At 43.6% G+C, this 21,419-nt stretch overlaps 1 protein-coding gene across 1 annotated transcript in view; it reads left to right on the forward strand.

Annotated features, from left to right (window-relative positions):
• The window catches only part of LOC138288375 (coagulation factor XI-like), a 109,989-nt gene that overhangs the window by 43,990 nt on the left and 44,580 nt on the right, over window positions 1–21,419 (forward strand). The window contains exons 4-6 of the mRNA XM_069229945.1: window positions 15,321–15,430; window positions 18,612–18,774; window positions 20,509–20,621. Of these exons, the coding sequence (XP_069086046.1) occupies window positions 15,321–15,430; window positions 18,612–18,774; window positions 20,509–20,621 (386 nt within the window). The remainder of the gene's footprint in view (window positions 1–15,320; window positions 15,431–18,611; window positions 18,775–20,508; window positions 20,622–21,419) is intronic.

Here is a 21,419-nt window from a genome sequence, read left to right on the forward strand (position 1 = left end):
GTGCATTCCTGTCCTCTTCTACTGCGCTGGTGCACAATTGGATGCCATGCGCCAATGCAGGCACCCTTGCACCATGGTGCGAGGGTGTCTGCGTTGTAGGAATAATTGTTTTTTGTGCAGGAAGGGACACCTTCCTGCAGAAAAAACAATCAATGGAGGAGTTTTCCTCCATCATCTGCAAAATACGGCACACATAGAAAGAGGAAAAAACAAGTAGAAATAAGGTTTATTTCTCCGAGTTACGCCTCCCCTGGGGAGGTGTAGGCTTTTGATGCATTGCCAAGTTTACAAATACTTGTAAATCTGGGAATGTGTCCAAATCCATGGGTGTTGCATGGGAAAACCCACCACAACGCCCATGGAATGCCTCTTTGACGCAGAGTAGGGCAATACATGACTTGTGCTGCATTGCCTTACTCTACATCTACAAGGCCATGAAAAGCCAAGCAAAGTGGCTTTGCGCAGCCTTGTAGATATGGGCCTCTTGCAGAACATATGCTGTCTTAGACCACATGTTCATTCCACTTAGCCTATTGGTACACACACAGTCTATTAACATTGGGCACTTGGTTGTTTCAGATTATGCCCCTATCACATTGCAATTGAATAACTCACCGCAACCACTTCTAGATAATACATGATGATCAAATGACTTCATCCTCCAAGATCCAGTGCTCAGGGAGGATATTCAGAAGGCCATAGCTCACACCGTAGTTGACAACAATACCCAGGTATAAAATCAACCACTCTGGGGGATTTTCTCAAGGCTGTTCTCTGTAGGCCTTTTACCTCTGAGGCTTCTGGACAGAAATAGAAGATACCTGTGAAGAAGCAGGATTTAGAAACATAGTTTAAAAACTTGGAGACGAAGCATAAACAAACTGCCCCAATAAAAACATGGCATAAAATTACTTAGCTTAAACTAAACAGAATTAATATTTCTGTAGTAACACAGACGGTGTGCTAACTTCTCAACTAAGAGCAGAAGTGACTTCAACTACAGTGAAGGGGATTACATCAACTACAGGAGAGCTGAAGTCTAAAGACAGGAGCATTTCAGAAATGGACCAAGACGTCTATAAAGCCCTGTGTACTAAAGAATGTGCCTCACCAATGGACACGGATTTGTACCCGGGCTCTAGCTTACATATCCTTTCCACTGAGGGCCAGGCGGACTTCCTCGAGTTCACCATGAAAGAGGTTACAGCTTCCATTGAAAAGCTGAATTTGAGGAAGGTACCTGGGCCAGAAGACTAGGGTCAGAAGATTTTTTTATAACAGTTATAGCTTAGCATAGGCCCCACTCTACGCATGTCATGCAATACATTTGGCGCCTTACTGGAAATTGCTGATACCATGAAGGATGCCTCTATTGTCATAATACCTAAGTTGGCAAAGGCCCCAGGAAATGTCTCTCATAGGTCAATCTCTCCAATAAATCTTGATTTGAAGATTGTTACAGGAATCCTAGCCACCAGGCTACCCCCATATCATTGGGGATTGGTGCACTAGGATTAATGGCTATTTATGGTTCCCCTAGGGCACACATCCGAGTCAAGAGGATTAAATCAGACCCAATAAATATTGAGAGGGGCACAAGGCAGAGTTGCGAGCTATTGTTTCTTTTGTTTGTTCCCACAGTGGAGCCTCTGGCATAAGCTGTTTGATGTAGGGTGGAAATAGTGGGAGTCAAGTGGGAGAGATGATGAATACAAGCTCAATGTTTGCTGATGACATTGTGGTGTCGCTGATAAACCAGGAGCACTCGTAATGCCTGTTACTCAAGGAGTTGCAAATACATCCAAGTTCCAAAACAGAAAGGGACTTTGTTGTTTTTTCAGAGATGTTGGAGTCTTTGAGGTGGATTCACATGAAACTAAACCTAGTGCTTTGGTACTGCAGGTCGAGCACCTTTTTGCTGTAGGTCCCCTTGGCTCTGGAGCAAAAGATTAAAAACATTTCCAAACTTTTTCCTAGTGCCTAAGCAAATACAGGAGCACACTTCTATGCTGCTCAGTCCTCAGAGGGGCATCTACAGACTCTAAGAGTGCCAGGCAGAGGCCACCAGCAAGGCCGAGTCCAAGTTCCAGTTGCTATGGGTCAGCTGGGAATTGTTTGGAAAAGGCCTCTTGCAGCTTTATGCATACATGTAGCTACACAGGGGGCCAACCAACTGACACTTGGAGCCCACTTGTTTGCTGGCTATAAAACAGAGAGCAGGTCTAGTCCTTCAGAGCTCCTCACTGGTCACAGACAGCAGGTCCAATTCTCTTCTGTACTTCCACAAGTCCAGAAAGAGTTCTGCGGAAGAGTGGGTGATGGTCCAGCATTGTAGGGTTTACTAGACTGCCAGTAAGGACACCTTAAGAAATTCCTAGTTCCTTTCTAACAAATGTGCCCTGGAAGACCTACTTTTTCAATAGTTCCAGTTTGCTTTGCTGCAGACAGGTCCAAAATGCAATGATTCAGGGCCTATTCAAGGTGGAAAAGTGATTAAGCCTCACTAAATCTGGCCTCTGACAGTGTGAATGGGGAGTGTGCTAGGGTAAGTCTGATGACCTTCCCCATATGACACTAAAATCGAGTTTGAAGCAGGGCCTGTACCTACAGCAAACTAGGAGACAGAAGTCTAGTAGGATAAAGAAAAGCTCCTCCAGCACCCAGACATGTCCTTGCATCCCTTTCTCTGCCTAAAGAATGACATGTGGCTCAAACACACTTATCAGGCAGGATTTTGACATTTGTCACATAAAAGATGCTCACAGAACCCCCACCATGCATATTCTGCCAAGCTCAGGGAATTCATCACCCCCCCATACAAGTCAACCTACTGCATGGTTCCTGTATGGAATTTCAGAAACCTTTCACACTTCATTCAGACCAAGTATTAGGCCAATGCTTAAAAAACAGATGATGGACGGAATGCTGAAAAATGCCAAACATTTATCCTCAGTCATAGATCTGGGCCTAAAGCCACAATTTTTTTTTCTCACCATGCCATGCCAGTTTGGACTCTGCCATATGCAAATCAGTCTTGACCATGGAAACAGCTCACCTGAACTGCCAGGCCAGGTCCTCCCTGGACTGGAAACAGGCATCCTCGGACTGGTTTCAGGGTATCACCCCTCATCAGTCGGGCTAGCTTGAATCTGGTGGCATAGCAAGCATGAGACCCACATCTGGGCATACCCTTCCTGCTTAGGGTGACAAATGCTAAAAGAACAGATAATGGACGAAATGCTGAACAATGTCAAACATTCACCCCCAGTCACAGATCTGGGCCTAAATCCATTGTATTTTTGCTTGTCACACCATTCCAGTTTGACCGGTTCCATGGTGCATGGCCTAACGCCGTTTTTTCAGTGCCATTGTTGTACAGGACACAATAGGGTCTGCAGTCCACAAGCAGCGTTTCACTTTTCATTCTGTGGGTGTATTTCTGCACTATATGCTATGGCCTTAAAGGAAAATTAAATGTTCAAATCGGGTTTTAAGCCAATTTCAACATATTTTAGGGGTCAGAGCACAAACACTGGGAACGGGAAAGCAGTGTCCCAGTGTTAGAGTCTAATATTACCAGCAGGTGAGCCCTAAAAAAACAGATTTTAAAAAATGGCGGCGACCACCCAAAAATTGGTCACTTTGCAACAGTGTTGTAATGGATTGCTGATCACTTTCCAATGATTAATACTTCTGAATCTGAGTGTTTGCTACTTTCTTGTCAAAATATAATTGATTGCTGTAGCACACAGTTGATAGCATTACTTTTGACTTACACATGCCTGCTTCATCACACAGGGTGTTCTTACAATCCTAGTTAAGCTCAGCTCAGCATCCAAATCAATAGGTCTATTTGCTTTTTCCATTTGGACTTTTTGTGCAGTTCGTGACTTTTACCTTGCAGTCCAGACCTTGATTTCCCTAATGGGTACCTTATACGACAAGCAAGGTGCCTGAGAGGGGCCTAAGGGGCAGTGGAAAGGGAGAGGAATGCGGATTGGTAAAAGTAATGAGAGAAAACAGTATAAATAACCAATATTTTTGAGGACTTTCAAAACAGGGAGGGAGAGAATGTGTGCGTTTTTGTCTGTGTGTATGTAAATATTCCTGGCAAAGTCCAACTGACATCTCCCAATACCTGCCTGAAAGCAGCGGTACCGAACTACTTGTAAGAAAATTAATTTATTAGGTGGGTGTAAAATAACTCCGCCACCGCCACCTCCTCCCCACACCGAAGCTACGCCCCTGGGACTATTAGCTGTTAGATTACATAAAATAAAGGTTACATGATAAGACTCAGATGTAAACTCCAAACTCTCTGGAAAAAATACTTGTGAGGCAACCAGAGTACACAAAAGCAATCAATAGGGTGGTTATGGGGTAAGGAAGAGCAAACAAAGAGAGATCGGTGAACCCTGACACTGAGCATGGAGGTTGCACAATAACACAGTCCCTGCAAGTGAAATAAAGAGCATTAGTCCCCTTGAATTGTGATTGTACGTAATATCAATGGCAGTTACCAGTGTTCTCATAAGAGACTACCTGTTGGATCTTTCAGCCACCTGTAGGAGCACCAGTAATCCAGACAATGAGGCAGAACCTGAGCATAATGCACAAAAGTTAAGGTCATCAATACAAGCCTCCAGCCAGACTATTTAAAAGAGGCCAATTTAAGGAAATCCTAAACGAGCTCTACCAACAACACAACACCACTGACCCCCCCCTCCTTTACCTGCAAGAGAACAAACAAGCATTGGCCTAGCCAATAGGTCTCTTCTGTGGGACCTTATAAGTGTTTAGGCATGCAGCACATTATACTGGGTGCTACAATATCCACTGTTACTTCATGTGGGCATGGTGTGAGCCCACAGAGTGAATACAATATGTGCTGCCTAGGCTATTAAATGATTTTGGAGATACCTGGCTGGAAAGATCTGAGTGGCTCATAATATACTGCACGCAGTGAAGTGACGGAAGAAGAGGTGATTGGGAGTATCGTAGCAGCCCCAGGGAAGGTGGCACAGTTGGATCTTTCTCTACATGAATATGGTAGCTAGAGTGCATACGCCAAAACAAACCGTGAGATGCAATTGTAGAGCAAACTGATGAGATATGAAGAATAAAAGCAATACAATCAACACTGGACAAGAATGCAGTGCCCATCTTGAAAAGGGACTCGTTCTCCTTAGACCTGGATGGGGGGTTGTCAGGCATAACAGTATCACATTTCTAGAATTGAAACATTTGCAATTGTAATTATGTGAAACAAAATCAAACTGCCCACATTAGTCATAATTATATATAGTATCAAAATAAAAAATATTTTGTGACGCATGTGCAGACGCAATTTGCACATATATTAAAGGTATTCTTTTGTACATGTAAGAGCAACACAAATACTTTAAAGATAGCAGAAATGTCTTTATAATGCACACCAAGAAAATCTGGATCCCAGGTAAATGTTTGCCTCGAGCTCCACCCCCTAGCCACACCTCTGGCCCCCCTCCTAGCCCGCTGCCTAATTTGATGAGTACCTGCACTTATTTTTTTTACATTTTAAGCATAGAACAAAATAATGATGCACTTAAAAAATATGACATGGAGGTAAAAATTAACATTCATAACGGGGGGGGGTGAGGGGCGTTGGGGGGGCTTCATTATGTGCACAAATGTACAATAATGTGTTGCACTGTTAGTTGGAGCAGGTCCCTGAACAGAACAAATTTAGTAGTGTTAAGTAAAAGTCCATCACGTCTATAGGTGCGTTTACAGCATTGCAAAGCTGTGGCTGCCTTGGCTCAACCTAAAAAGGTGAGGGTCGCGAACGGGTATGAATGAATCACCATAAGAGAACACTACCCTTGTTAGGCAAGCAGTGGCGGCCAGTCCTTTAGGCTGGAGGGGCCACGCCCCCCCACCTTTTGCCCCTCATGAAGAGTGTCTGTCAGGCTGAACAAAGGTAAGCCTGACAGACACTCTTCATTTTTAGCTCAGACAGCCAGGAGTGAGCCATGCGGGATTTGCGCAGACTCCTGGCTGCCTGAGCTGAACTTTACTGGGCTGAGGAGGTCACAGCGCCTCAAGGCCCTCCCCTGGGCGAAGAGGAAATCGTCACCCATTGAACCTTCGTTACAGAGTGGGGTGGGGTCAGCAGTCTCACTGACCCCATCCCACTCTGTGACGAGGCTGGGACTGCTGCCTTCCCTCATTGGCTGATGAGCGAAGGCAGCAGTCCCAACCCTCCTGGGACCTGGAGGCTGAAGGTAAGTGTGTGTGTGTGTGTGTATGTGTGTGATGTTTTAAATTGAATGATTGGTGCGCGCGTGCATGTTTGAGTGTTATGAGTGTTGTTAATGGATGTGCGTGCATGTGTGTGAATGTGTGTGTATGATGTTTTTAAATTAATGTTTGGTGCATGCGTGCATATTTGAATGTTATGAGTGTAAATGGATGTGTGTCCGTGTGTGAAAGAATGAGTCGGTGTGATGTTTTAAAATGAATGTTTGGTGCGTGCGTGCATGTTTGAATGGTATGAGTGTTCTTAATGGATGTGCGTGCATGTCTGTGTGTGAAAGAATTAGTGTGTGTGTTTCTGTGTGCTTCCCGCCGCCAATTCCCTCAAAAAGCTGCCGGCTGCCACTGTAGGCAAGTCCGCAGTGCTTGCACTGTTCTAAGATGACCTGGAAGTCCCACCATCATGCTTACGCCACTCTTAGTGTTGCATAAGCGACACTAAAGTGCACCCCAGCCTCCAAGCCAGGCCTCCTCTGGCACCAGCACGTGCTTCGTTGTTCTGCGATTCCCACTGCCTGCCAGTATGAGCTGCCATTAGCATGCATGGAAAACATTTTGCTTTAATTTCTGTATTTTTTCATTAAAAAAAAGTAGTGCCCTCATCACTACTGCTTAAAAAAGTAAAACACTATGGGGGTAGGGCATACCTGAAACAATGTTGCCAAAATACCAAAGTGTTCCATCTGCATACTAGTTCTCTGTATCCCAGACCAATTACACTCGTGCAGGACTTGCAACAGAGTTCACAGTGGGAGATCCTTTGCATAAGGGACTCTTTTCTGTGTCCGCTGCAGAACCTGGAGCAAAACATATTGCAGGGTGTTCTCTGGGAGACCACGATTGTCAGTGCTACTTCAATCATAGAGATAAATCAATATGGTCAATAAAATGGTGTGGGTAGGGACAAAACGCACTCCAGGCACAGTTCCCCTCCATCTGCAGCGCCTCCAGTAGGTCACCCATTTCAGTTGGGCCACAATTTAATACAGCTCCCTATTAGGGACCGCCAAAACGACAGCAGTCGGTGGGAAGCTGCAGTTTGGTAAATGCTAGTCTGCGCCATCCTATGCCATATATGAGTTATATCATTAGGCCGTCCATCTAGCAAAAGATGGACTTTGGAATATAGATTGGGAGTGCTGCAAAGTAGCATACAAATAGGGGTAATAAAACCATCTTAGACAGTGCAATTCTAGCTGTGACTGAAAGGGGCAGCATCAGCAAGAAATCTGTGAAAGCCCGCAAGGAGGTCATTGGGCGCAGTATGGTAATTATGTACACCTAGGTCACGAAATGTGACCGGTTTCCAGTGAAGATCTTGCCCCTCTCATATGGAATAATGTTTGTTAATGGAACATAAATCGGGAATGCATTTGACTTGTCCGAACATACCGAGAGTCCAGACAGTTGGCTAAAATCCTCAAGAGTACGAAATTACCCTCCACATTTGAGCTCAACCCTACAAGGTGCTGATATAACCCCCCCAATTGGATTCGAGCCTTGGAGCTGAGTACAGGACTTGTGTCCAATTAAGAAAACTGCACCCTACTCCCAAGTTGGCCATTGTAGCCTATAAAAAGTCCCAACATAAAGAACCAAATGCTTTCTCCATATCAATAGCGATTGCTAGTGCTTTAGGATAATTGACCAATGGAGTATAAACAACTAGTTGGTTGATATTAGAGATAGTGCTATGTTTAGGTATAAAATCTGTTTAGTCAGTATGGATAAGCTTACTCAGATGGGGGAGTAGCCAAGTGACCAGGATTTTATTAAGGATTTTTTTTATAGTCCACATTTAATATGGAAACTTGACTGTAGCAGGATACTTGATCTCTGTCTTTTATAAGGAGGGGCACCAATAGAGCATCTTCCATTGTGGGTGGGAAGTCCCCCTTCGCCCTGGTCACATTACATAGTGAAGTCAAGACAAGATCAAGGCAAATGTTCCAAGACACATTTCATACAAGTCTATGGGTAGGCCATCCGAACCTGGCATCTTGGCCTTGTCCAGGGCTTTAATCACTCCCCTCTCTTCTTGAACTGTGATATCGCTGCCCAGGGTCACAGCTACCATTGTCAGCAGCCTTTTTGTGTGGTCTGCCAAAACATAAACATGTAGGGCTTTGGTGGGGGCCACCTCGGACCGCGCATAGAGATTGGAGTAGTAAACGATGAAGGCCGTGTTGGTCTCTGCCTGACTATACACACATTTGCCCTATGCATTGCACATTTGCAGTTCTTAGGAGCCCCGTTTATCTGGTGTAGTGAGCAACGCCAGCACTCTATCTGCCTCACTCTATCTGCCTTGTCACATTCTTCATGCACTCTTGTTATTTATGATCAGTAATCCTACGCCTGTTGTCCTTTAATTCAAGCAGTTTCTCCCTTTCTTCTCGTAGTCTGTCTTGGGATGCCTGCGTTCCATAATTCGGTAGTTCTAACAACGTTAGGAGGTGTTCTGGTGTGTAGTCTCAGCGTAAAGCTGGGCCTTAATCCCCACCACTGCTAATATGCAGTGACCGCGCACTACTAATTTAAATGCCTCCAATTCTATAAGGAAAGAAACAGCAGTCCCTGTATTCTCCCTAAAGTAATTACAGATCATGATTACCACTGCAGACCTAAAGACTGTTTTGTCCAATGTCGTAGTGTTGAGTTTCCAGGCCTAAATGCAGGTTCTGGACATCCTCCAGTCAAGACTTAACAATAGCGGATTATGGTCCAAGGGCATTTTTGCCAAATATTCTACTCTTTTAGTTCTCATAAAGATGTTGGTAGAACATAAGAGACTATCTAGGAGCACCAATAGTTAGTGTAAAAGGAATAAAGCCCCCTTTCTGGGTTTAAAATTCTTCAGGTATCATCAAATCCTGAGTCGTTGATCTAGCCTTGAAATAACTGAGCAGTTTTCTGTATTGGGGATGTAGGTAGGGAGGGATGTGATCTATCTAAAATGACATCAGTCACACAGTTAAAATCTCCACTGAATAATATAGGGTAGTAGCATATAGAGGTGAAGAGGGGTGTTAGAGAAGTCAGGAAAGCTGACTGGCCCATATTAGGAGCAGATATGTTTTCTAGGGCTATGTCTTAGCCATTTAATTAGCCTGCTTATATCGCATATCTACCTCTGGGTCAATGATCGTTATCTGTGAGAGGAACAGGGTCTTGGGGAAATATCCAAACCACTCACTCCTCTAGTGAGTGCAGAATATGTGGTAGCATAGATTTAGACCCTCCAGGGCTTTTGCAGTGCCAGGCCCTCTGCTTTTGTTAAATTGGTCTCCTAGAGGAAGTCTATTTGGACCCTCAGTTGTTTAAGATATGTCTGGAGCTTGTGTCTCTTGGAAGGGGAATTGGGACCTTATGTATTCCAGGGGAGCACCCCTACAGTGGATGTTGTGCTAGGCATAAGGGCTAGAGTCAGAGTGAGTTGTTGTCCTGAATGTGGCCCATTCCATAAGTCCCTCCAATAGGACATGCAAGTGCAGGAATAAATCGAACATCCCATTATGTGATAAATGAAAGACTTCAACAATTCCCCCAACGGGGGGATGACCCCATAGAAACAAACCCCAGCTAACCCCCTAGGACAGCCTCACACTAACACTCCATCCAAGCAATAATAAACCATAGCACTAATGCTTTATTAGTGAGATGTGATAGGACTGTCACTTGAGATCAGAGCCAAGGATACTGTTCACACCAGACCCAGAGTCCAGTACTCCTCTAGTATCCCTTGATGCTCCTCATCAATGCATCTGTAGCAAGAACCGGGTCTCTGCCCACCCAAGCCTGTTTGTGCATTGGGCCCAAGGCTTTCCTTCTTCTGGAATGAGGCTATTTGCATTTCCATGGTATCAACATGCCTTTCTGATGGTGTGGGCAGCATTGGAGCACCTAGGTGTCAAGCCATTCCCATGCTGCAGTCGGGGTTTTGGAAAAAAAATGACACCATTCCTTTGTATGCAGAGCTTGACTGGAAAAAAGCAAAGCATATGGGATAGCCAGATCTCCGATCCACTTTTTGATGGGTGTAAATGAAGCCATGAGAAGCCCTGACAGCTGCTGTGAAGTCCTGAAAATTGTGAATTTAGCATTTTCCACTTGGAAGTGACATGCAAACCGAGCATGTATACTAGATAGTCTAATTCCTAGTAATGAAGAAGCTGGACCACCAAAGGCGAAGGTGCCACCCCTCACATGGGTGGGGGCGGGGGAGAAATGGGGACAAGTCGGACTAGTAACCGGTGCACCCACTCCAGTGCATAGAAATTGGACAGATCGTCTGGAGCGACCACCTCTTATATCCAATCCTAGGGTAAGAAAATCATTGAGTCACACACAATGAATTCCAGAAGACCTAATATTCTTATATTTTTATGCTGGGCCCTGCCCACTTGATCTTCTATTCTGGCCTCCAATGTTCGCATCTGATCAAACATATTGTGCAATATAGATAAGTGAACTTTGTAACTGGAGCCAGGTCGGTAATAGTAGTCTCCGCTGTGTCCATCTGGTCTTCCATTTTCCTATAATCGTCTCTGTGTAAGCCGAGATCCATCACCGCCACTGAGTCAATCTTGGCCTCCAGCGCCTCTCTAGTGGAGTTAATGGGTGTGAGTATAGTGTCCAGTTTGTCCATCTTTGGTGCAGTTCGAGCCACATCTGCTGCATGCATTGAGAGAAGTACAGTGGTGTCCCCTGTTCAGAGGGTTGCTGAGGTGGGGTCTTCTGTGATTGTATTAGTGCACCCTGTGAGCCCAGGAGTGATCATTTACAGGTACTAGAACATTGTGTAAGGGCTATAATGTATCTATCTGTGGGGTCAGCTTAGAGCTGAGCAAGGCACAGAGAGACAGGATATAGCCTCAATGAATCTGTGTGCTACCACTGCCTCATGTAAGGAAGGTCTCTGATGTAGTCCAAAAGGAGGAAAGCAAAGAGAGAGTGGCGTATGGGACTGTACTCCTAAATCGCCACAGTTTTTTAGGTATCCGGGTGGTGACTTATGTTAGATAAGTCTCTCCAATATAGCGGACATGTTGGGAATCCTCCCCCTCCGGTAATCAGTTGTGCCCTGCTTGTTTCCTATCACAGGTAGAGTAGTATGGTGACCTGCTGCTCATGACCCCGGGGCATTTGGTAGGTCCCGTTCCAGATCAACACTGTATAATGCCCTCCAGTGGGTGCACACGGAGCAAGGCTCTAAGTTCAAGTCCTTTCAGCAGGGCAACCTGGCCATGACCGCAATGTGCTATTGCTCCCTGCATTCCCCCCAGCGGGCCAGGTATGATGATGCCATGCTGTCATTCATAGAGTGCAGTGGGGTAGAGTCTGAATAAAGAAAGGGGATGGGCCCTCCTGAGAGTGTCAGAGGCTAGCAGTATTGGTTATTTTGCTTGTGATTTCCTGGATGCATTCTCCGTATTGTACTCCCCAGGGAAGCTCCACTCTGCTCCTCTGGTACTGGCTGTCTGTCCTTATACTTCAGCTCCATGCTTTTCATGCCATCTCATGGCTATCCAGAGCGCAGGCGATGCACTCAGGAGCCCCCACAGGCCGCTGTGCATGAGACGCTGAAAGCACATGCTTAGGCAGCACACCAGGGTGCGAGCGATCCTGCAGGTGGGTGGGGCATCCTTCAAACCCCAGGACAATTAGCTGGTTCTCTGCAGGTGATAGGATGGGAACAGAGCGAGGGGTGTCTGCGGCCCCATGCCGGGGGATCAGGCTGCATTCCAAGCTGCAATCTCGCCAGCCTCATTGGCCAACAGCATCAGGCTGCACTTTGCAGCTTATTTGCGGCTTCTTTGTGGCACCGTCTTGAAAGGACGCGGACAGCCACAGGCCGTGGTCCTGGGGCAGCAATCTTAAGTGGTGCCTCCATTCCTGAGCAGTCACCCACCTCCTCTTTGTCACAGGGTGGGGTAGGGAGGGACAACTCTCTCTCCATGGATGGCAATTCTACTGACAGGATTAGTTGGGAGGCCCCAGGTCATGCAAGGAGAGCTCTGAAAGGGATGTTTACTGCATGGTGCTTAGCTCTGACCCCCTCTGCCCTGATCTGAATTTATATCTGGAAACATTGTAGTATATGGGGTGCCCTAAACAAACTAAGACTCCCTGGGGCTGAGGGATCACCTGGTAGTACCAGAATTTAGGCTTCATTGCGTAGCTTCACAGCTCTAATGTATAGCTAGATGAGCAGTAGAAGATGTGACACTGGTGACTGTGTACTTCTACTGTGAAATGTGGCCCAAGACTCGGATGCAGCCTCTACTAGGCCAAGGTACCTGATGCATCATTTCCACAGATTGCAAACAGTGGCACATGACTGTTGTGCTAGGTATCTGAAAAGTATGGGGCTGTTCCTGCTATCCTGTTCTGGTGGCAGCCCAGATCTGTAGAGGTGTGCAAGCATACAAATGCAGCAATGTGGGTTGGAGCTATGAGCACCACTGGGGGTGATCTGTATGAATCATGCAGTCTCCACACATTATTATATTGTATTAATATTACTTCCTAACATATATTAAGTCCTAACATATATCTGTTGCACAGTTTGTGACATAAATTCTACTCATCCAGGAGTATCATTTGATAAGGTACTGCAGAACATGGGAAGTTAAAATACACAGGACCTCACATCTGTTCTTACTATCATCAAATGCGTGGGGACTGCGTGATTCATACAGCTCACCCACAGTGGTTATCTTAGTTCCAAGTCACATTGCTGCATTTATATGCAAGTGAAGCTGTCTGTCGATTCTTTCCCTTCTGGGTAAGCAATGCATCGATTCTTTCCTCGCAGGGAAGGAATGTGTCACTTTCTGGATAGGCAGCCTCAGGTCCATGCGGTGATGGTGACGTTTTGCCACCCAAGGATGATGCGTGGAAAATACAGATGCACTGTAACAATGAAATCGCACTGGGCTGGTGATGGGTTGGTTTCGGCAACCGTGAGGCACGTGGTGAGTCGATTTTACAGCCATGAGTCGGGTGCTGCATCGCTTTTTCTGCCGCTGTGCTCCGGTGCATGGATTTTCACTCAGGTTTTACCAGTTTCTCCTTCCAAGGGCTCAGGGACTAGAGTGGCATTACTTGGCAAATCAGGGGGTTTCAGCATGAGAGCCCAGAGGCTGGCAGATGAAGTCTTTGATGTCCCTGAGACTTCTTAACAGGAGGTAAGCTCAGTCCAAGCCCTTGGAGTAACTTCACAAGCAGGATACACAGCAAAGTCCAGTCTTTGTCCTCTCTAAGTCACAAGCAGCAACTGCAGGCCAATCCAGCTAAGCACACACAGCACAGGGGCAGTACTCTTCCTCACAGCTCTTCAGCTTTTCTCCTTGGCAGATGTTCCTCTTGATCCAGAAGTGTTTTAAAATTCTGAGGTTTTGGGTCTACTACTTATACTAATTTCTGCCTTTGAAGTAGGCAAACTTCAAAGTCAAGTCTTTGTCGTGCACAAGACCATGCCTTTTCCTTGCCCTGCCCCAGCTACACTCTAGCGGGTTGGAGACTGTATTGTGTGAGGTCAGACACAGCCCTTTCAAGTGCAGATGTCAGCTCCTCCCTTCCACTTTAGCCCAGGAAGACCCATCAGGATACGCAGGACACACCTCAGCTCCGTTTTTGTCACTGTCTAGAGTGAATTCACAAACAGCCCAACTATCAGTCTGACCCTGACGCGGATTCAGCAGCCAAGCAGAGGCACAGAATGGTTAAGCAAGAGAATACCGACTTTCTGAAAGTGGCATTTTCAAACAGGCAATCTAAAAACCAACATTACCAAAAGATGTATTTTTAAATTGCGAGTTCAGAGACCCCAAACTCCATATCTCTTTCTGCTCCAATGGGAAATTACACTTAAAAGGCATTTAAAGGCAATCCCCATGTAAACCTGTGGGAGAGAAAGCCCTTGCAATAGTAAAAAAACGAATTTGACAGTATTTGTATTTTACTACGGGGACATGTAAACACATCAGTACATGTCTTACTTTTAGATACATTGCACCCTGCCCATGAGGCTGCTAATGGCCTACCTTAGGGGTGACTTATTTGTAGAAAAGGGGAATGCTTGGGTCTGGCAAGTGGGTACACTTTTCAGGTCGAACTGGCAGTTTAAAACTGCACACACAGACACTGCAGTTGCAGGTCTGAGACATATTTACAGGGCTATTCATGTGGGTGGCACAATCAGTGCTGCAGGCCCTCTAGCAGCATTTGATATACAGGCCCTGGGCACCTCAAGTGCACTTTACTAGGGGCTTACTAGTAAATCAAATATGTCAATCATGGATAACCAGTCCTAATCACAATTTAGATAGAGAGCACTTTCACTTTAGCACTGGTTAGCAGTGGTAAAGTGCCCAGCATACCAAAACCAGCAAAACCGAAATTCAGCACACAGTCAAAAATAATGAAAGCAGAGGCAAAAAGACTGGGGAAACCACGCCAAGGATGCCAGGTCGAACACTCCACGTTGGGATAAACGGTTAGTTTACAACCTGTTGGGTTACACTTTGTTTAAAATAAATAAGGTCTGTTCTAAACTGAAAAACAGATACACACTTTGCCACTTCAACACCCTGACACACCACCCACACAACTGTCACATGCACACCATAACACCCTATCCAGGCGCATGCATGATCATTTAGGCACCGACTATTCAGGTACAAAATACAAACACAGACAGCCCAATTCACTTCCTGCACTCATTCATGGAGATACTTACACAGCTCTCACACCGGCAAGCACATGCACAAACCTACTAGAATTCTCTCCAACATACAACCAAAGAGACTATCAATAGATAGGTCGACACCACTGGATAGAATTTATCTTCTTAGGATGTCATTTTAATTGTTTGTTAGTTTATGTACTGTCAATGTAACTGAGCTTAAAAATGTTAGGTGTTGCAGCTTAGTAAACATGAATTGATTAACAAATGTACACATAACCAAAGTGTTTGAGTTTAGGGCTAAAGTTCCATTAATATTTCATTTCTTCTCTTGCAGCTATTCCTGTTTCCTGAAACGCACTGATAATGGCCTTCCAGTAAGAAGAACCACTTTGCAAAATGCTGTGTCTGGGTTTCGTTTATCTACAACTGACCCAGAGAAACATAGTACGTATTGGAAAATGAATGCTTTCCCATAGAATCATGTGACCAATCTCGTTTTGTTTGATCATTAGACGAAGGATACACACCTGAGAAACGTGTCAACAATAACGTCTTCAGTGTCCTCACTGTTCATCCTTATATGAGTTTAGAGTCAGAAAACACTTTTTACAGTTTCGTATATTCGTAATGCAGTTAAAAAAACAATATTATCAAAGTGCTAATTTCCAAACGTGATCTTAGATAGATGTTCGACAATATTTTATATTCCTTTGTTTCATTATTTTTCTTTTTTTGTTAATGTAATTGTTACCATGCATAGGTAAAAACAAAGAGGATAGGTTAGCGTAGTGTTTCAGTATCCATATTACAGTTTGCATCAATATATATGTATAAAACGATGGTAAACTACTAGAGTGAGTTGTATTCCTCAATTCTTTATTCTCGATGTTTGTACTTTGTTCTTTATTCTTGATGTTTCGAACATACTTTGTGAAACAGAACCAATTTATCGTTCAGTCTTAAGCTCAACCAGCAGGAGTTTTCTGAGTTCATAGGACATATTTATGGGCTTTGTGTCGCGTGGCTGCGCATCAAGTCACCTTGCTGCACTGTCATGGGTCACAGGAAAAGGGCAGTAAAGTGCCGTGTTTATCCAATACGGTATATTCCTGTCCTTTGCCCCTGCCCTGGCACCCTTTTGTCAGCCTTGCGCCAAAGCAGGCACCCTTGCACCATGGTGCTAGGGTGCCTGTGTTGCATACATGGTTGTTTTTGAGTAGGAAGTGACACCTTCCTGCAAAAAAACAATTCCAAGAGGCTTTTTCCTCTTTCTATGTGTGCTGCAGAATGCAGCACACACAGAAAGAGTAAAAAACGAGAAGAAATAAACACATTTCTTGTTGTTATGGCTTTCCTGAGAAGCGTATCTTTTTGGCACATTCTCAGGTTTACAGGTTCTCATAAATCTGGGAATGCATCAGAATACATGGATGTTGCGTTAGAACACCAACACAACACCCCTGGAAATGCCTCCCTGGCACAGAGTAATGTAACTCAGCAATTTGGGCTCCTTTACATTACTCGAGATACATTACTCAAGATTTATGAAGCTATGCAGAGCCACGCAAGGTGGCCTTGCGCAACCTTATAAATCTCACTTAAGATTTGCGTCCCTCTTGCACCACGTTGCATGGTGCAAGAGTGACACAATCCAGCCCATAAATATGGCCCTTAGTGTCAGTAATTTTTATCTTTGGTCAATTTCCAAAATATATGTTTCACCTCCATAGGTCAGAATTATGCCAAACCTCCTTACTGATCGGGCCTCACAAAAAGTATAGCTGTTGTCCAACATACTCAACACAAAACCTTGGATTTCATCCATTATTGATAGACTTAAATGACCCTTTCACCGACAGACCTTTGGGCTGTACATAAAGGGGTTCCCTGGGAACCCATAAAATTAAATGAATATATAAATATCTGCAGGAACTATATGTAAATGTAAACCTTATTCATTCTTGGCTTGATCCTCATTTTTCTTGTGACAGACTTGCAACTGAAAAAGTCAATAATATCAAACACATAATTTATGCAGTAATCTGTAGGAATGAAACATGGGGAATGCTTTTGCGTAAATTTAATTTGCTACTGTAGTGGTTCCCAACCTGTGGTCCGGGGACCTCTGGAGGTTCACGAAGCCTCCTCAGGGGGTCCATGACTGTTTACATAATGAAATAACATTAACCGATTAATAATACGTATATAAATAAAGTGACTAAATTTATAATTGAACATTTTAAAATGTACTGTAAATGTCAAGGAATCTGAAATTTGAGGCTAAAAATTAAATTGGCATCCTCAGAATGATTTGTGGGAGAAGTGCAGGTGCATCAAAGAGAATATACTAAGTTTGAACAATGTGTGGCTTCAATTGAATTTAGAAAAGCTCCAAACTTTCTTTTAAAATGAAAGTTTTTATTTTTTTATTTATATTTGTTTGCATATTAAATGTGTTACCATTTGTGTATGTGTTTGATGGAATGCTTGCTTCTGTATTTTTGGTGTCTTGCTTTGTGGTTCAGATCATCGACAATGTTTAGGCTGGGGGGGCAGGCCTCCAGTAGTGACTCAGTGGGGGGACTTCAGAGTCTAATAATGATTTAGTGGGGGTCCCTGGGTTCCAGTAATGATAAAGTCCGGGTCCACAGAAGTCAAAAGGTTGAGAATCACTGTACTACTGCATAGTGTACAAACACATGTTTACACTACATACACTCAGTTTTGAACTCAAACTAGGTTTACAGGAGTGAACAAAGAAATGGATTCAGAATGTAGTCACACATTCACTAAATCATAAGCTTGTGGGTGTTCTCAAGCAAGTGTAATGCATTTTCTTCATGTATCTGGATATTGGATAGATCCAATCACATATGCTGTATGGACTGTAGAAAAGAGCCCCTATCTGGAACTCTTTAACAAAGGAAGTGAAATTCCACAAATGTTCTAACCTAAGGCATGCATGTTGTTCCCACTGCACACAATTTGCCCATTTAGGGTAAATAAGAAAGTCACTGTTTTTCGTGAATACTAAGCACTTACACAGCTTTGTGTGTTACATTGGTCAACTGGAAATGGTATATTTTTTGACAAGGTCAAACATCGTATTGACGATTACTAAATTGTAAATGCTACTGTAATTCCTGCAGATCTTTCTGAACTGTAGAGAAAGCATATTTGTGCCCTTAAAAGGTAAAATGATCATCCTTCCTCAGACTAATGATGAGTGGGTGTGGAGTGTAATACTTCTTCAGAGTAGCCAGATGAGATTACAAGAAACTGGCAAAGGCAGCAGGACTAGGACTGTTTCAGTTTTCATGAAGCCTCCTTAATAGAGGTCAAGTTTTATGTCGCAGAGAAAGATTTTGTGGTAACATGCTGTCTGGTACTCCTATCACAGTCCATAGGTCAAAGGATGCATTTGGTCACTTGCGTTACCCTGGAATTCCTTGCTTTAAGGGAGCCATATTATATTATTGGGTATCCCTTAATTAAGAAACTGACTACAAGAATCAGTAATAAATCGAAAATATTCAATGCCCCTCTTCTGTTGTAATCTACTTTAAGTAATATTAAACATTAGTTGGGCTCTTTGTATGAGACACTTTGTTCTGCTTACTTTAAGGTTGTTTCACGAAAACCTACCAGGACGTTGATTTCCTTGGCAGCGACATTAGGGCTCTCGTCCGTGAAAACCCTACAGAGTGCCAGGATGCATGCTCCGAGTCCCTTGACTGTCAGTTCTTCACCTACGTTACAGAGAATTATAATCTAGCTCCACATCTGCGGTAAGAATACAGTGGAAGGGGATTATTGTGGAACAATGTTGTGTGTTGTGGAACAATTTGTCACTCTATAGTTCAATCTCATACCAGTTCACATAAGAACTTCAGACGATTTACCACAGGTGCAGTGGTACCAGAAAGAGAAAGAGGCTTCACAATACGAAACCATATGTGCAATCACACATGAACACCCATCAACATTCGGAGAGCTTTACTTACCCATCACAAACCATCAACCTACACTGGGAAACAGGTCTTAGCTGACAGTTGCAGTGATATTTTAATTCATATTATATATGAATTCTGCTGCTGTGGATTCCTGGTATTTGTCCAACCAAGATACACTCTTAAATTTATTCCAGCAAATTGAACAAAAAATAGACATTACACCATCCACCCTAAAAAGGGTTTGCAATGTAATGCCTTCCACTGACAGCGCTCTGGGTACTCTGTCGACAGAAAACTAAAGGTCTGGCTGCCGCTAAATGAAGCAAGCAGACCAAGGGTTTGGTTTACAACGGAGTACCCTGCCTGTCAAACTCTACATGCTTCCCTTAATCGTCAAAGATATAAAATACATTGGCCATTAAAAACAATAAAATGAAATCTCGTAGAAGAAAGCTATTCAATAACATTGTATTCCTTCATAAAAGTCTTGTTTAATAAAATATGTGCCAAAAAATTGAAAATAAGGATTAAAACATGGAGTGATCCTTTTACTATCTTTAATGCCATACACAATTTTAGATATGATTAAGCATAAGCTAGGAGATGGTTGCATATTCTATTCATACACTTAGAGGATCTTCTAATCACTTGATGTGAAACTATCCCTTAATCTATAATAGGAAGTCTTTGCACATATTGAATCATAACGCACTTCTGTACAGAGGTTTCTGTGTATTAAGCACAAATGCTTTTTGGCTCATGTACATAGATTCATAGCAAACCTTCATCAAAATAAAATGTAAAGGACGAGTATTTATAATGTGTTCTCGTATTATTTTACATTGATATAAAACATATTTTAAAGTGCATGACAATGGTCACACATTCTTGAAAGAAATCACTTGTGAAATGATCGCCGTCGGAAATGTCTCTGAGCAATATCAACATCTAATTTGTGCAATAAGGACATTGTTTTATGGGAGTCTGGTGAAGTTAGCTGGTTTGGAACCTAACTAATTACAGAAGACTATTGCCATCTTCATCAGAGCTAAACATTAATTACATTGAAATTTGTAAATGTTTGCATTTTGCAATTTTGTGTAATTGTTCACTTACAGGACACTGGATCGAATAGAAAATGTCTCAACAAGAGACATTTGTTTCCTAAAACTAGTGTCCTGACAATATCTTTCATGTCTTCCCTCAGCAAGTAATGTCTTCAAGTGAAAATGTCATGCATGTTACCAGCCAAATGACATTTTGACAAAAAGAGCATGGATTTAATGGCCGAGGAGGGTGGCTTGCTTCATTTAGGATAGCAAAGATAGTTTTACCAGGGAAAGGCAATTAAAAAAATAAATAAAGCGGGATTAGTGTTTCATGCTTGCAGTGGAGCATACTACAGCCTGCCAAAAAGGATGTACCATGAATGAAAACACTGGTATCACCAAGGCTATGTATTTCGTGAGGGAGTACTGATATCCCCGTCATTTTGCAAGTTTATGCAAAAGCACTGTGGTATCAATAAAGCATTAATGGTAATGTGGATGCTTTGTTTTTCAATTCCAGTAAAATGTGCTTCCAAAAATTTGCTACAAATCTGCCATCTCCACCAGTCATCAATATCCTTGAAGGGGTTGTGTCTGGATTCAGCCCGAGGGACTGCTTTGACCAAAACGCTTGTAAGTAATGGACAATAGCCTGATTGCTTCTGAGGGTCTTTCTACTGTGAAATTATTGTGTAGAAATCAATGAAAGAAATATTTTTGGGTTAGACAGTGTGAGGTTTATAGTTACCTATTCGCTTCATATAATCAATAGAATTTCTTTTCCTCATCCTCGGCCCCATTACTTTCGAAACACAAATATACCCTAAACAGCAAATATGTACATTTTAAGTGTTATCACATTCCCATCTCCTCCTTATGACAGACAACCCTCCCTTGTTGGCTCCATTACATACTTTCCCCAGCCCCGCAGTCACAAGCCACACCTCACAACTTCACTCTCTTTTCAGACCAGACAGTCACAAATCAAGCCGCCTACTCTTGTTTTCTGGCCAACTGGCCCCAAAGATCCCCTTCCTGCCCATGCACAGTGTTGACTAAATCTCCCGCGAAAGTGTCATTAAAAACTTGAAAGTGATGTGAAATCCCTCTGCCAGGCCTGCTTGGAAGTGAGGTGAGCCGTGGCCGTGGGTAGAGTTCCATTTGTGACCAACCCACGTGACCCCCAGTCACACAGCCACAGCAATTGTGCTTCATATCATGTGCACAAACATCTTCACACACATCATTGCCCTCACTTTGGAACCCCCTTCTATACTATTTTGCAGCCTCAGGTACCCCCTCAGGTGGGCAGCTGGCAGCAAACTCTACTTCTTGAGCACCACCAGTACTAAAAGTACCCAGGTTGATGGGTGAACTGATGCGTAGTTGCAAGGACACAGTGGAGGTCTCACAGTGCAGGACGACGGGGTG

Source organism: Pleurodeles waltl, chromosome 4_1 (genome assembly GCF_031143425.1).
Source record: "Pleurodeles waltl isolate 20211129_DDA chromosome 4_1, aPleWal1.hap1.20221129, whole genome shotgun sequence".
NCBI lineage: Eukaryota > Metazoa > Chordata > Amphibia > Caudata > Salamandridae > Pleurodeles > Pleurodeles waltl.